This window comes from Lepidochelys kempii, chromosome 8, assembly GCF_965140285.1.
Source record: "Lepidochelys kempii isolate rLepKem1 chromosome 8, rLepKem1.hap1, whole genome shotgun sequence".
In the NCBI taxonomy this organism is placed as follows: domain Eukaryota; kingdom Metazoa; phylum Chordata; order Testudines; family Cheloniidae; genus Lepidochelys; species Lepidochelys kempii.
Window position 1 is genome coordinate 79,644,867 of NC_136387.1, and position 17,550 is coordinate 79,662,416.

At 43.6% G+C, this 17,550-nt stretch overlaps 1 protein-coding gene across 1 annotated transcript in view; it reads right to left on the bottom strand.

Moving 5' to 3' along the window:
- PRKACB (protein kinase cAMP-activated catalytic subunit beta) overlaps nt 1–16,680 on the bottom strand; it is a 116,847-nt gene extending 100,167 nt beyond the window's left edge. Inside the window, exon 1 of the mRNA XM_073357219.2 lies at nt 16,267–16,680. Coding sequence (XP_073213320.1) covers nt 16,267–16,312 — 46 coding nt within the window. The 5' untranslated portion in view covers nt 16,313–16,680. The remainder of the gene's footprint in view (nt 1–16,266) is intronic.
- Nucleotides 16,681–17,550: the final 870 nt, after the last annotated feature.

Below are 17,550 nucleotides of genomic sequence, written 5' to 3' on the forward strand. Positions count from 1 at the left end.
TAAAGGGGAGTCATAAATACATTGCCATTATCAATGCCATGTGTGGAGAATGAACTACATTTTCTTCACAGCATGACTGAAGCACACTGAGAGAGATTATATGTGGAAAGCTTGTACAATAAAAACTACGTTATCCAGCCCTGTAGCAACCAGAAAGCTCTATAAACTGACCTTTCTAATCTTCATAGAAAGTCCGGTTCATAGTCCGGTTGGCGCGCGGTCAGCAGGTTCCGTATCTGGCTCTGCGTGGCTCCCTGGAAGCAGCGACATGTCCCTGCTGCTCTTAGCCAGAGGAACAATCAAGAGGGGCTCAGAGTGAAAGAGGAGGTGTAGGGTTGGAGTGCAGGAGGGGTATCGGGGTGCCGGACCCAGGCAGCACTCTCCTCGGGCGGCTCCCTGCAAGTGTCTACCTGTCCCTGCTGCTCCTAGGCAGAGGTGCGGTAGGTGGCTCTGCACTCTCCCTCCACCCGCAGGTGCCACCCCCGCAGCTCCCAGTGGCCGCAGAAAACTATCAGTTTCATTCATATTTTGAAAGGTTATAGCTTATTTAACTGTAGAATGAAACTACTCAGACCTTGCCCAAGTTATCCCCTTCATTTTCATAGACTGAGAAAATAAAAAAAAACAACACGTATCCCCAGATGGTGCAGAAATATGTAAAGTGCTCTTTTTGATGCATAGATTTCCATTGTCCTAAACCCAAGGACAAGACAGAAGATTGGAGGATCTATGCATGTGGGAAAGAAAAAGAAGTGCATAGTCCCTGTATCAACTTTGGAGAAATTCTCTAAAAACACGGAAAGACAATACCCCCTCCCAACACCTTGACTATAGGGAAGGGTAAGGCTTGCAGGAACAAAAAGTTAGAGATATTTTGGTCCCAGTTGGAAAGGAAAGCAGGCTTCCTACCATCTTCATCTGAGTCCCCTGAGCAGGCATAGACATACTGGTTTCTAGGAGATCCCCCCTCAAATCCCCAAAGACCTCAGGTTATCAATATCTCCCCTGCTTCACGGATCAAGGAAGTGAGAGTGTCAGAGGAACATGGGAGAATGTTAAATCTCTCTCCCCCTCTGCAATGCAAAAGTAAGTGAAAAATACCTTGAAAGAAATCTCACAGTTAGCAGCAACCTATATGCTAAAACCTTATTTTTGAGACATTAACAATCTGGGTCTGTTCTTCTGCCACTAAAATCAGGAGATGCTCTTATAGCACAAATCTTGCACACTAAAAAACTACAACAGTGCTCTGGTACAGCAATTTTTTCAAAAAGCGTAAGTTATAACCACAGTTTTTATTATTATTAATCTGATGCTGTTGAAATGGTGTTTGTTTGAATATCTGCATTATCCTCAGGCCAAATGACTTGGAGAGCATTTGGTTGAACTAGGTCCTAGAATCCTGCTGTAAATTACTTAGATGTTTTTCATCAACAAATTTCATTGTATTGAGCATCTACGAGAAAAAGCTGCTTTAAAAGGAAAAAAGATATCACAGAAGCATAGAATATCAGGGTTGGAAGGGACCTCAGGAGGTCATCTAGTCCAACCCCCTGCTCAAAGCAGGACCAATCCCCAACTAAATCATCCCAGCTGGGGCTTGGTCAAGCCAGGCCTTAAAAACTTCTAAGAAAGGAGATTCCACCACCTACCTAGGTAACGCATGCCACCGTGTCACCACCCTCCAAGTGAAAAAGTTTTTCCTAATATCCAACCTAAACCTCCCCCACTGCAACTTGAGACCATTACTCCTCATTCTGTCATCTGCTACTACTGAGAACAGTCTAGATCCATCCTCTTTGGAACCCCCTTTCAGGTAGTTGAAAGCAGCTATCAAATCCCCCCTCATTCTTCTCTTCCGCAGACTAAACAATCCCAGTTCCAACAGCCTCTCCTCATAAATCATGTGTTCCAGTCCCCTAATCATTTTTGTTGCCCTGTGCTGGACGTTTTCCAATTTTTCCACATCCTTCTTGTAGTGTGGGGCCCAAAACTGGACACAGTACTCCAGATGAGGCCTCACCGATGTCAAATAGAGGGGAACGATCACATCCCTCAATCTGCTGGCAATGCCCCTTCTTATACATCCCAAAATGCCATTGACCTGCCTGGCAACAACGGCACACTATTGACTCATATCCAGCTTCTCATCCACCATAGCCCCTATGTCCTTTTCTGCAGAACTACTGCCTACCCACTCAGTCCCTAGTCTGTGGCAGTGCACGGAATTCTTCCGTTCTAAGTGCAGGACTCTGCACTTGTCCTTGTTGAACCTCATCAAATTTCTTTTGGTCCAATCCTTTAATTTGTCTACCTCCCTCTGTATTCTAGCCCTACCTTCCAGCGTATCTACCACTGCTCTCAGTTTAGCATCATCAGCAAACTTGCTGAGGGTGCAATCCATGCCATCCTCCAGATCATTAATGAAGATATTGAACAAAATCAGCCCCAGGACTGACCCTTGGGGCACTCTGCTTGATACCAGCTGCCAGCTAGACATGGAGCCGTTGATCACTACCCGTTGAGCCAGACAATCTAGCCAGCTTTCTATCCACCTTATAGTCTATTCATCCAGCCCATTCTTCTTTAACTTGCTGGCAAGAATACTGTGGGAGACCGTGTCAAAAGCTTTGCTAAAGTCAAGGAACAATATGTCCACTGCTTTCCCCTCATCCACAGAGCCAGTTATCTCATCATAGAAGGCAATTAGATTAGTCAGGCATGACTTGCCCTTGGTGAATCCATGCTGACTGTTCCTGATCACTTTCCTCTCCTCTAAGTGCTTCAGAATTGATTCCTTGAGGACCTGCTCCATGATTTTTCCAGGGACTGAGGTGAGGCTGACTGCCCTGTAGTTCCCAGGATCCTCCTCCTTCCCTTTTTTAAAGATGGGCACTACATTAGCCTTTTTCCAGTTACCTGGGACCTCCCCCGATTGCCATGAGTTTTCAAAGATAATGGCCAATGGCTCTGCAATCACAGCCGCCAACTCCTTTAGCACTCTCGGATGCAGCGCATCCGGCCCCATGGACTTGTGCTCATCCAGCTTTTCTAAATAATTCCAAACCACTTCTTTCTCCACAGAGGGCTGGTCACCTTCTCCCCAGTGCAGCAGTCTGGGAGCTGACCTTGTTCGTGAAGACAGAGGCAAAAAAAGCACTGAGTACATTAGCTTTTTCCACATCCTCTGTCACTAGGTTGCCTCCCCCATTCAGTAAGGGGCCCACACTTTCCTTGACTTTCTTCTTGTTGTTAACATACCTGAAGAAACCCTTCTTGTTACTCTTAACATCTCTTGCTACTTGCAATTCCAGGTGTGATCTGGCCGTCCTGATTTCACTCCTGCATGCCCGAGCAATATTTTTATACTCTTCCCTGGTCATTTGTCCAGTCTTCCACTTCTTGTAAGCTTCTTTTTTGTATTTAAGATCAGCAAGGATTTCACTGTTAAGCCAAGCTGGTCGCCTGCCATATTTACTATTCTTTCTACACATCAGGATGGTTTGTCCCTGTAACCTCAATAAGGATTAATACGACAAATTTAGAAGATGAAAAACTTTTTATTCACTTATCAGCTTCTGAGAATTACATGATTTTAAAGGGACTGTCAATTTTAAAAAAATTACTTCGGTCTGAAAATATTTGATCTATGTTTGTTATAAACACCATCTATAACTACCATAACTAAAGAGATTGGGGGGAAAAGGGTATTTTCTCTATTCTTCCAGTTTGCTTGCTAGCCTTCCAAGTTAACAAGGAACCATACTGTATTACTTAAATAACTGGAGACAATTTCTTTAATATCTACTAACGGAAAACTTTTTGCTACTCTACATGAATTGCCTGGGTGAAAATAATGTACTTTTAACAAATTTAGCTTAAATGCAAGAGTGGCTTTGTAATGTGATCTAGACCGAAATTTTCACTGTGTGTCATACCTTAACAGACACTCAACAGACTGTAATAAATCTCAGTTACTACTGGCATGGATCAACATACACGTCGCACTCCCCATCAGTACTTCACCCAAGCTGGGGAAGCTAATGATCCAACCAGTGGACCAAATTCAATGATGAATCCTGGTCACATGCCACCTGATGCACATTGCGCATACACTAAGAAGAAGACAAAAACTACTGACCTTGCCTAAGCCATTTAATCTCCCTTCAATGTTGCACATTTAATTTTAGCAGAGTGAGGGCAAATCATCGGTTCTGTACAAAGAGGGAGAAGTTTCTAAGGCCATGTCTACACTACCGGTAGGTTGGCACTGCTGCAGTCAATACAGTGGTGTCGATTGAGCAGGTGGACTCCAGTACTCCACCTCCCCAAGAAGATAAGGGAAGTCGGCAGGAGAGTGTCTCCCATTGACCCAACTCACTGTGGACACCGCGGTAGGTTGACCTAAGCTACGTTTGACTTCCGTTACGTTATTGATGTAACTGAAGTAGCGTAACTTGGGTCAGCTTGCCGCAGTAGTGTAGACCAGCACTAAGGGTATGTCTACACTGCAAAAATACAGACACCTCCCTCCCCCAGCAGCAAGTCTCAGAGCCAGGCTCAACTGACTCAGGATTGCAGGGCTCACACTATAGGGGAAAAATAGCTCAGTAGCCATTCAGGCTGGAGCCTGTGCTCTGAAACCAGGCAACCGGGGTGGGTTTCAGAGACTAGGCTCCAACCCGAGTGGGAACATCTAAACTGCTATTTTCAGCCCAGTAGCGAGCTCTGCAAGCCTGAGTCAGTTGACACAGGCTCTGAGATTTGCTGCCATGGGGTGGCTTTTGTTTTGTGTTTTTTTGCAGCATAGACATATGCTAAATTTGGGGGGGGGAAATAGGTCAGAATGCAATATTATTGTTGTACTATGAAAACACTTGGTAGGATTTCTATCTTTCAGGTTTGTGAGGAATCCTCAGTTTTCTAGTTTTATAAATATAATTTAAAAAAACAGTATGAAGTTCACTTGTTAAAACATTCCAACAACACGTTGTTGGATTACAAGTTTATTTTCTATTATTTGCCACCTCAAATAAAAAAAACATGCTATAGCAGCTAATTAGAGTAACTACGCAAATCATTATGTTCTGTTAAGGAGGTGTACAGATAGCTTCCAAAAAGTTTGCCCATCTAACAACATAAAATATGAGTTTGAACACACCCCATTAACACTGTTTCTTGACTAAAACTGTAACAGTGTTCCGCCTTAAAAGTAAGCCATCAACTTGAAATGAATATTGAGTTAAGACCATTTCTGTGCACTGAATACCCACCTACATCCTTTAAAGTAGTGTAGACAATTAGGGAAGGGGGCTGTCACTTGGCAGAAAGATACATTTACCTTAAAAAAAGAATGCCATAACTTATTGTACCTAATGTTATACCATTCTTCACCAAAATTAAGAGCATTCAGCGCAAAAATTTAAGATTAATTCAATTTTCATTTTAGTTTCTGAAGATTTATCATTAACTTGGCATATACAAATTCACCAAGGAGAACAAAACTCTACTAAATATAAAAATAACTGTTCAACTCTTCAGAAGCACTACCCACAATGAACCTCCCAGGTCACCTAGTTGTATATGAAGCTATTGAAGACTCCGGAAACTCAAACTGCTTTGTTTTGCAATTTGATATTTATGCAGGACATTAATCTGTAATATGAAATAGTGTCTGAAATTATTTCACTTTGAAATTCAGTTTACAGAAAATGAGTACTTTTAGAAACATAACTTAGCTTAAGTATTTGGAACACGGACTTAGTATACATACACAGTAGCCAGTCTGACAATAGGCTGGAACGTTGGAATGCACTATTGATAGTCTCTTCTCCCAATAATTTACAAGCTGGAGCCCCAGTCTCAGAATCTACCTTGCATGGATGGACCCTTGTGCCTGATTTCAATGGGGCTCCAACACGAATCCAACTGTATCATTGGGGCCAGGAATTTTAAAAACAGCAACCCTAAAAACAATACTATTTTATTGATTTGTAGAGAACACTTTAGAAAAGTACAAAGATGTAGATGTATTCAGAATGGGCCTGATTCTCTTTTCACATCAGTGAAAGCGAGGGACAATCAGGCTCAAAGGACTTCCAAAGCTCAAAACAATTATTTTAATCAGGTAAATAATCTGCATTCCTAAGCTTATATGCTTACCATACATAAACTAAGCTATTTTGTTACAGCTAAATGTTAAATTGTCCAATAAATCTACTACAGCTTTGTGTATTTCCCATCACTGCATGTATTAAATATAAATTAGCCATTAAAAATTATGTTCATTAAAAAAATTAAATATCAAAGCTGTAGCAGAAGTCACCAGAAATGTTAAAGATACAGCTGACACGTCTATATTAATTCAATGTGTACCATTTTCCTTTGCCATACTGGTGCATGTTAAAATACAGTCTCAAACGTTCAGACTGATACCACCTCCCACCCCCATTTTCGCCCTGCAACACTTTCTCCCTTCCCACTCCTATAGTGTTTACAGTGCTTACTTTGTATGTATTTTTATTACAAGTATTTGTACGGTAAAAAAAAAGAAATAGTATTTTTCAATTCACCTAATACAAGTATTGTAGTGCAATCTCTTTGTTGCAAAAGTGCAACTTACAGATGTAGATATTTTTGTTACATAATTGCACTCAAAAACAAATCCATGTAAAGTTTCAGAGCCTACAAGTCCACTCAGTCCTACTTCTTCTTCTTCAGCCCAACGCTAAGGCAAACAAGTTTGTTTACATTTACAGGAGATAACGGTGCCCTCTTCTTATTTACACTGTCACCAGAAAGTCAGAACAGGCATTTGCATGTCACTTTTGTAGCCGGCATTGCAAGGTATTTACATGCCAGATATGTTAAACATCCATACGCCCCTTCATGCTTCGGTCACCGTTCCAGAAGACATGCTTCCATGCTGATGGAACTCATTAAAAAAATAATGTGTTAATTAAATTTGTGACTGAACTCCTTGGGGAAGAATTCTATGTCTCCTGTTCTGTTTTACCAGCATTCTACCATATGTTTCATGTTATGGCAATCTTGGATGAATACCCAGCACATGTTCATTTTAAGAACACTTACACAACAGATTTGACAAAACGAAGAGAAGGTACCAATGTGAGATTTCTAAAAATAGCTATAGTACTCAACCCAAAGTTTAAGAATCTGAAGTATCTTCCAAAACCTGAGACAGATGAGGTGCGGAGCATGCTTTCAGGAGTCTTAAAAGAGCAACACTCTGATGCAGACACTACAGAACCAAAACCACCAAAAAAGAAAATCAACCTTCTGCTGGCGGCATCTTACTCAGACGATGAAAATGAACATGCGTCGGTCCACTCTGCTCTGGATTATTATCGAGCAGAACCCGTCATCAGCATCGACTCATGTCCTCTGGAATGGAGGTTGAACCATGAAGGGACATATGACTCTTTAACACTTCTGGCACGTAAATATCTTGTGACACCAGCTACAACAGTGCCATGTGAACACCTGTTCTCACTTTCGGGTGACATTAATCAAAAAAGTCACCATAAATACTATTGGAGTTTATCTGTCTATTCATCTGTGCATATGTACCATTAATTATGTCATCTCCAATTCACCTGTCAGGGACAAGAACAAAAAACAGATTCTAAGTGCAGAGAAAGTAATGGTATTTTTTCGTGTTTAAATCTCATGTTTGCTCCTTTGACACAATAGCTACTCGGGGTGCCAGATTTTTCTTTCACCCTGCTTTAATACCACAATTAGTGTGTTTGTTTTTCAGTGCTAACAGCAAGGCATGATCTACACTTAAAAATTAAATCAACGTAGGTACTACGTCACTCACAGACGTGAAAAATTTCACACCCTGATTTCTGTAGTTAGGTCAACCTAACCCTCTGGTGTAGATGCAACTAAATCAAGGAAATAATTATTCTATTGACCAACCTACCACATCTCAGAGAGCTGGATTAACTACATTGATGGACAAACCCCTTCTGTCTATGTAGGAAGTGTCAAAACTACTGTGCCACAGCAACACAGCTGTAGTGCAACTGCTGTAGTGTAGGATTACCCCAAGTGCAGTAGTTTACCAAGTATGCACTGGCTCTTGGCAGGAAGAAATCAGAACTCCTGGTGCCCAGTGGTTAAAAACATTCCTAAATTTCTATCTTACTGTTAAAAATTTATCAGCTACAGTGTGACAACAAACCCCAAAATATGCCCCTACAAACAATCAAGCAGACCAAACACGCTAGTACATCTGATAATGATGCTTCAAGTTGAAAGAGGATTTTCTAGCTTTCTTGATTGTTTTAACAACTTAGATAAGATGGTCAATTATTTTAGCCTATCTTATTCTATCAAGCAGGAGAGAGAGAAGGTGAGTAAGGAAATATCTTTTATTGGACCAACTTCTGTTGGTGAAAGAGATGAGCTTACACTTGTCTCTTTCACCAGCAGAAGTTGAAATATCTTTTATTAGACCAACACCCACCTTGTCCCTCTCTAATATCCTGGCACCCACATGGCTACAGCAACACTGCAAATGTCATGGGAGAGATATTTTATGTTTCTCAGTGTTATGAAGCGACAACTGTCTTCCTCTAGAATACCCATACTGGTTTGCAGTACTTGAGATTCTCTTTGGGCTTGTCTTCATTGCTAAAAAAGCTGAGTTTTTTATGCTGGAGTAATTAGCATGCACTAACTATCCTAAAATAAAAATACAGTGAAGATAAGGCATTCCAGTTTTACTCCTATGTAAACTCAGAGGTCAACCTGGCCTCAGCAAGTTTATCTTGCAGTAAAACTAAAATGCCTAGTCTTCACTGTATTTTTACCTTAGGATAATTCATAAAGATCACCCTACTGCAAAACATCAGCTTTTTACAGCAGTGAAGACAAACCCTTCGACTGCATCTTCACTGCAAGATACACCATGGTGTAAGCAATCATGGGGCTAGCCAATTCGTGATAACCTAACCCGTGGGGGCATGACTACATCTGCTAATCCCTACAGCAAGACCTGCAATTGACACATTTTACTGGGTAAGAATACTAGAGTGTCTTAGCACAAAGAACCATGGAATATGCCCACAGGTACATGCCAGTGAGTGTACAAACAGTCAGGACACAGGAAAGCAGGTAGGGATTTGCTGTAGGAACACTTACACCTGGGCTAGGCTAATCTAGATGTTCAGATTGGTTGCTCAATCACCCAGGGGTTGGTAACAATCACTGTCTAGGGTAGACAAGTATTCAATGATTTTTCAAAACACGTTCATGACTTTTGATACTGACATGCTTGTGAGAGTGGAGAGGTGGGTAAATGAATGGGTACTACTAACAAATATATAACAACAATGCATCAAATGATTTTAGATATTTTAAAGTGGAAAACAATCTGAGCCCACAACAGGAGCAAGGGACAGTAGCAAAATGCTCAAAAGGACAGAACAACCCCAGAATGTTAACATAAACTTGTTATGCTGCTATATGACTATCTTTTCTATGTATTATTTTAAATTACTGGTAGGGAATTTTGAGCTGTGAGCAGGTTTTTTTCTTTATTAAATCAAAACAAAATAAATTGTACAGTTTACAGACAGGCAAACTATGAATTGGCATTGCACAAGATTTCCCACACATTTCAGAAAATCTGGCTCAGTGCTAACCTGATAGACCTCTGCTACTCTAATCTTGAGTCTCTTTTGAAAGGAGATTCTCAGATATGACTATCCCCAAAACACTAACTAGGATAATTCCACCAAAGCTATTTTCAAATGTTAGCTCAGCAAGTAATCTGAACTAGTGTTGATTTTCAGACGGTGAAACAGTAATGCTGAAAGCCCACCGAATAAATAGCAGAGACAGTTTGAGCACAAAATATAGGACAACAGTTTTAAATCTATTGTTTGTGGATGGTAGAAACAACACTGGAGTAAATATTTTCTCTCTTAGGATATACTCCCTATATCTAATATATTTAAATGTGTAAACAAGACTTCAGAAGTTGTCAATTGGCAATTTCAAAGTCAAGGAGCATAAACTCACTGTACAAAAGGATTATTACCATTGAAAAAAACTACAGTCAAACCCTAAATATCACATCCAAAGATCCCAAAGACCATTGTTACAGGGGACTGAGTGGCTCAGGAAATTAGTAATGGAGTACAGAACTTTTCACCTCTATATTACTGGTGAGTAATGACATAGCTGTGTATCAGCGAATGGCTGTTCAATGGCTGTATGAAATGAACTGATGGCCTGTCCAATTCTTAGTAGACAGGAACTGCCAACAATATTACTAATGTGTATTCGTAGTCTCAACGGAAGGACCAGATAATGACTGGACATGAAGAACAAACAAACCTCCTCCCCCCCCAAAAGGTAGTGTCTTCAGAACAGTTGAAATTGACTGGTAAGGCAGCATGGGGAGAGTCACACCGTATCTGGGACCTTTCAAATAAGCACTACTTACAAAATAATTCAGAGGAATGCAAAGAAGAAGGTCTGATCTTAATAGGTGCTCCCTCATACAGAAGGTGTTACAGTGTTGCTAGTTTGGAGAGGGGGAGAGTGAGCATGTAACAGATGTGCATTGTCCCAGACATGTGGAAAAATAAACACAAGATGCAAGGGACATCGTTTAATTAGAGGAGAACCTTATTACCTTAATTCATCTGGGAACTACCAGGCAATCAACATTATGAATCATTTCAACATGGTGGAAAGATACCCTTCAACCCCTATCCCAACACAGCTGGTCCCCAAAACATTGTTAGGATCCCAATGCCCTCCCCTCATATGAAGGTTAAGGAACTGGATTGTTTCCTCACTGCCCCAGACCTTAGGAGTCCCAACCCCATTTACCAGCTTCTTTTGGGGATGCCTTCCCCTAAGTCTATTTATAATTCTAGTTTAATCAGGGAACAGGACTCCTTATGAAACGAACACCTGCAACAGACACCTGCTAAAGTGTCACAACTTGACCTTTACCTCCTGACTAACTCCACTGTATCCCTGAACAGCTGTGGGGAAGGCCTGAACAGTCACTCCATCCTGACCAATTGCACCATAAGGGGAAAATTCCTTCCCTGTCCCTAAAAAGGCCACTAACACAATCCCCACAGCAGACCTAAAATCCTGGTACTATACTAACCAATGAGAGGGTGCTCAGGCTGGAGGTCTATATACCCTTTCCCTTTTGTGCAAGGGCTAATGACTTATCTGAGCAAACCAGCCAAAGCACAAGCTTAGGCGATGCCTTCCCGCTGCACCCACAGTGAGATAATCCTTCCTAACCTACAGGAGGGACCCTTAAAGGAGCCACTATCCATCCTCCTCCCGCACCAGTCCAAACAAACGTGTAAACAATTGAAGATCCCAGAAGTTTGAGCTTGTAAAGACCTGTTACGCCATAGTCCAACCATTCCTGTAAGTGCAGGATATGGTCCTCAGGTAATGAGAGGAGGTATCTGGAATTAAAATTAAACTACACCTAATCTTAAAAGCTTCCACATCAACTCTAAAAAAGTTAAAAAAAAATCAAACAACTCCATATTTTACATTATTGTTAAAAAAAAAGTGGCAAGGACAAAGACTAGTGATTAACTTAAAGGTTACAGAAATTGAGCAGTTTCAAAATGAATGTAAAGAACAGAAAAAGTGTATAAAACTTTCAATTAAATAGAAGTTAAAGAGTATTTTAATCACCTAAGTGTTCTTTAATACATTTTAGTAACTAATATTAGTATAACCAAAAAAGGTATGGTTGTTTGTTTTTTTTGGAGGGGGTTAAGTTTAAGATTTTATTCTGAGATTCAAAACTACAACAACTTTCTTCCCTCAGAGAAGATGGTAAAAGATTAAAAAACAATTTCTAAACTAATTCACGTTGTAACTGCATGTGTGCACTATTTCATAGATTAAAAAAAAAGAGCAAGTAATGCAGAGCTATACACATTACTTAAAAGCACTAGACTTCTAGTAATTTATAGAAAGAACAAATACTTTCTACAAACTTTGCAATTGATGTAGTTAACTTATTCAACACTATTTAGACTGGCCAGATAATGTTAAAACATTATAAAACTGATCATGTACTCTAGAGCAAGAGATCTATTTATGAGACCAAATGTCATTTGTTGTCCTTGTTCTATTTTAGAAGACTACAGTAAAGTCATATTTCCTTTATTAAAACTGCACCCAAGACAAAGATTCATCTTAATAAAACTAACATTTCTCTCTCTCTTTTCTTCCACAGAGAGCTAAATCAACAAAGGGTTCTTTTTAAATTTAATTTGCCCCATGTTATATTTAAAATTGCACTAACCCAGATTTAGCTATTTAGACAGTGCGGCAAACCTTGTTCTCAGATACAGTAAATTCAGAGGGGGGTTAAATAGATATAAAAAGAAAGACTTAGTCCATTGTGTCCTATTAAACGTATACAAAGACAAAAGGCCAAATACTGAAATGCATTTAAGGAAGTCCAACTTTGTGTAATTTACATCATCTTCTGATCCAGTCAGCATGCAAGATACAACTATGAATGCTCTTATCTTGCAAGCCTCTCCACCGTTGCAGACTTTTATACTATGTGGTGCCCCATTAAAGTCAATAGGGTCCACCCAGATAAAACAGCTTACTTTTTCTGTCTGACACCCCATAACACCTCACTTCTGATTTTGGCCCAATGATACTACAGATGCTACAGTGGCACAGCTATAGCACTGCAGCTGTACCACTGTAGCACCATAGTGTACCAGCATTTCTCAAAAGTGTCCACCGTGGCTGCATGCAGCCACCAGGGGCTTTTCTTGTGGCGACAGCCCCCTGGGCTGTGTGTGTGGGGGGAGTAACAACCCCTCCCTCTCCCTGTTGCTCCTGGATGCACCACCTTGGTGTTGGTTGCTGGGGCTGCCAGCAGGGGTTGGCCCTGCCCCCCTCTGGAGACACCTGGGGCACAAACCTGGAGAAGCAGGCAGGCGGTGAGTGCCCCAACCTCCCAAGGCGGTGGGGCTCAGGCTTTGGGCTTTAGTCCTGGGGTGGTGGGCTGGCAGGCTCTGGCGCGGGGCTTTGGGCTCCAATCCCAGGCTCTGGCTGCACAGTGGCAGGCCCTAGGCTCCGGTGGCGGGGCTTCAGGCTCTAGCCTGCGCCCTGTCTCTCCTAACCCCTCATCCAGGGTTTAATTTGTCCCCAGGCTTGGCAGGGCTGAGTAAGTCTGCTGTGAAAAGTGATATAGCTAGCAATAAACAAATTATAATGATTTGGATGTGCATATTTAATTGTTTTTCTTAAAGCTAATTAAGTATTTTAGGAAACAGTGTAAGAGTGGCCACCAGCAAGAGTTGGCAGCCGCACTGAGGCCACTAAAAAAATTGTCCTGAGAACCCCTAATATAGACACTTGCTACAGCAACAGAAGGGATTTTTTCATTGCTACAATTAACCTACCCACTTGAGAGAAGGTAGATAGGTCAACAGAAGAATTCTTCCATAGACTCAGTGATGTCTATACCGGGGTTTAGGTTTGCGTGACCCAGGGTGTTAGTTTTTCCAAACCTCCGAGCAACATGGCTAGATTAACCTAAATTTTAGATGTAGACCAGGCATACGTTTACTATATACTATGATAGCCTGGAAGAGAGGGGCATAGCAGAAAAAGGAACTAACAGTATAAAACATAAAGAGAAGTAGGCTACATCCCACTTTTACATCCACCTGCTTACATACTAGATAGCAGTATGATGTAAGTCACACCAACTTATGACTCCCTCTTAGTCCCAGATACAAAAAGTAACTTACACTACCTTACACAACATAGTGCAGTAGATCGAAAGTTACCATTTTGATTCCATTCACTTGCAAGTCTTGTTTGGATGTAGTTTTTAAGATTATGTTTTGCATTCTACTGTTTCGACTAACATACAACTATTCATTCTACAACCATGCAGAGTTCATTATTAGTTACTGAAGACATTTGTAACAAAGACAAAAAGCTAAAGAAAACACAAAGATTATAGTTAAGTATCAGATTTTGCTATATAAATGGACCACTCAACCATACTGTTATAATCTACATTGACCTAAGACAGTAAAAGAGCTCTTAAGATAAACTACATTTGCTTTTGCAAGTCGTAATCACTACAAGCAAAGTTACCCTCCATTGTTCTTTCAGGGAGCTCAGTATGCCCTTGATATGCACAATGCCATGAGCTGCATACATGGATTAAGGCTATATTATCACCCTTTCGTAATCCCTGGGTATTTTTCATTAACAACATATCCAAATCACTCTTTTTCCTGAGAGACTTTTACTCCTATAAACAAGGCTGAATATCCCTTTTTGCTTCCAATAATTTACTACATGCAAGTTTGCAATTACTTGATCCTATACAGTAAACAAATCCAGGTCTTATACAAGTGGTAGAGAAGTAAGGGACAATTTCATCCCTTAATTACACAAGCAATGTCACTACAGAAATTCCTAGTATTAAGTATGCTGACAAATTAAAAATCTGAGTGCTGCACTCTATTCAGAGCTTTCATTTTATAAGTAAACCCTTTAAAAATAAGAAAGAGAAGTTCTAAAATACACTGTTTGTGGGCCTCAGAATTCCTAAATGCTTTATTTGGTGGTGTGTAAAAGTCTAATACAAGTCTTTATTACTCCCATTAACCTAAGATTTAATTTAACAAGATAAACCAGCAGAAATATGGCTGTCATAGAAGTATAATGCAATATTTTGTCATTAAGAGTTTCAGAAGTTGTCCAAATGTGAGGGTATTTTTATGTTTATAAAACCAAATAAATATGATTTTTTAAGAAGATCAAAATAGTATTTAAATATCTCATATAATATTTGTAATCAAAACTCTACCATCACACACTAGTGCTTTTGAACCAGAAAGTAAAACTGAACAGTCTAGTTTCACTGGCCAAGGTCCAATCCTGCAAATGAATCCAGAAAAATCCAATGGAGCTCTGCATTAGTGGTGGTGGTGGTGGTCTACCTGTGTAAATCTGATTGCAGGACTAAGTTAAAGGGATAAATAAATGGAAAAAGTAAACAGTGACAACAACAAAAAGTTTAAAGGTCCTTCATTTATAATAATCCAATAGTATTCTTAGTGACAGAGGTAAGACACTGTTATAAGAATACAGTATTTGTAAATGTTCAGCATTCCTTTAAATAAGCAGTTTTTCATTGGACCCTGCCATGCAACTTACCTAACAGAAACTTATCTAACGTTATAAAGTAGTAAGAAAGATAGCTAACAGACAAAAAGGAGTTTGGTGCATTTAATCATCTTTAAGTTATTTAAAGATCATGACGATATACCTGGAACAAAACCCAGTAATCCACTAATTCACATAGTTCAATATTGAGCTACGGCTCTCACTTGTAAAAACCAAAAGTAAGGTAAAATGTTTTTTAAGTATATACCTAAATAAATACTTCAATGAGTAAAACTTCTATACCCCAACAATACAGACACACTAAATGGGATTCCTACATAGTTTGTGGGGGAGGAGATGACAATGTTCAGTAACCCAGGAAAACCGGGGAGTTTCTGTCCTACATTCACACCAGTAGGATAGAAATACACATGCACCTGATAAATCACAGCATAGTTAGAAAGCTGTATAATGACACCAACTCAGTGTCGTCTCTGCTATCAAAGGTGCTGTGCAGGGGTGGAGAAATAAATGTTGTGGAACATGTGAAAGGCTGAAGGCTAGGGGGATGACAGAGTACTTTAGAGCAACCCCTCCTCCTGCAGAAGGAGAGACTGGTTCTTTGGGAAGCCGACTAAGATGGAAGAAGCTCGTAGAGCAGCAGCTCGTGAGTGTGACTGACACCTGCTGTGGGACAGCCTGGCACAGCGGATCGGCGCGGCATTGGCTCGGCGGTACGCTAGGCTAGGGCTGCTGCAGGCTGGGACAAAGCGATTTAAGCCGCTTACAACGATGCTGCTCGAGACCCTAAGCCTAGGGATCGGCGATGCACCAGCAGCTGCGAGGCTGGAGGAGACGTGGACCCGGCCACCCTACAGCCTGGATCCCCCAGCGCAGAGTAGGCCCCCCTAGACAGCAGGGTACCAGGCACCAGGCTAGGCAGAGCCCTAGCTGCAAGGCCTGCGCTGGTCAGGGGGCTCCGCGCTGCAGCCCACTAGGCCGCGGGGCCTGGGCCGGCCCTGTGCGCGCTGGATCCAAGGCCGCTGGGCCCCCTCCCCAGGGGACGGGGTCTCACGCACTCACCGCTCTCGATCTCGTTGCCCTTCTTGGCGGTGGCTGCGTTCCCCATGGCCGGGCCGGGGCGATGGGGGGAGGGTGCGGTGTCGCTCCGGCGGGAGGGGGTGTCTGACAGCTCCGCCCGCGGGCGCTGCGGCTGGCTCGGCTGCCTCCCCTCCCTCACCCCGCGCTGGGTCTGTGTCTCCGGCCGCCGCGGAGGAGGAGGAGGAGGAGGAGGAGGAGAGCGCTCTGGCCCCCCGCCCCCACTCAAACACACGGCGGAAATGACGGCCGAGGAGGCACCTCCTCCGTGCTCCACGGGCCGCTCGCCGCTCTCCTGTGCGGCCAGGGCGGCTGGGGACACAGGGGCAGGCTGCGCAGGGCGAGGAGCCAGGCAGCTGTGTGCCACGGGGTAGCGCTCCCCTCGTCCTGCTCCGCCCACCCCCCAGAGCGCCCCCGTCCCGCCACAGCTACCCGCGTCCCCTCACCCCCCAGAGCGCCCCCAGCACCCCACAGCTGCCCCCGTCCTCCTCCGCCCACCCCCCAGAGCGCCCCCGTCCCCCCACAACTCCCCCCGTCCTCCTCCGCCCAACCCCAGAGCGCCCCCGTCACCCCACAGCTACCCCGTCCCGCGTCCCCTCACCCCCCAGAGCGCCCCCGTCACCCCACAGCTGCCCCCGTCCTCCTCCGCCCACCCCCCAGAGCGCCCCGTCACCCCACAGCTACCCCGTCCCGCTTCCCCTCTCCCCCCAGAGCGCCCCCGTCACCCCACAGCTGCCCCCGTCCTCCTCCGCCCACCCTCCAGAGCCCCCCGTCACCCCACAGCTGCCCCCGTCCTCCTCCGCCCACCCCCCAGAGCGCCCCGTCACCCCACAGCTACCCCGTCCCGCGTCCCCTCACCCCCCAGAGCGCCCCGTCACCCCACAGCTACCCCGTCCCGCGTCCCCTCACCCCCCAGAGCGCCCCCGTCACCCCACAGCTGCCCCCGTCCTCCTCCGCCCACCCCCCAGAGCGCCCCCGTCACCCCACAGCTACCCCGTCCCGCGTCCCCTCACCCCCCAGAGCGCCCCCGTCACCCCACAACTCCCCCCGTCCTCCTCCGCCCACCCCCCAGAGCGCCCCGTCACCCCACAGCTACCCCGTCCCGCTTCCCCTCTCCCCCCAGAGCGCCCCCGTCACCCCACAACTCCCCCCGTCCTCCTCCGCCCAACCCCAGAGCGCCCCCGTCACCCCCACAGCTACCCCGCCCCGCGTCCCCTCACCCCCCAGAGCGCCCCCGTCACCCCACAGCTGCCCACGTCCTCCTCCGCC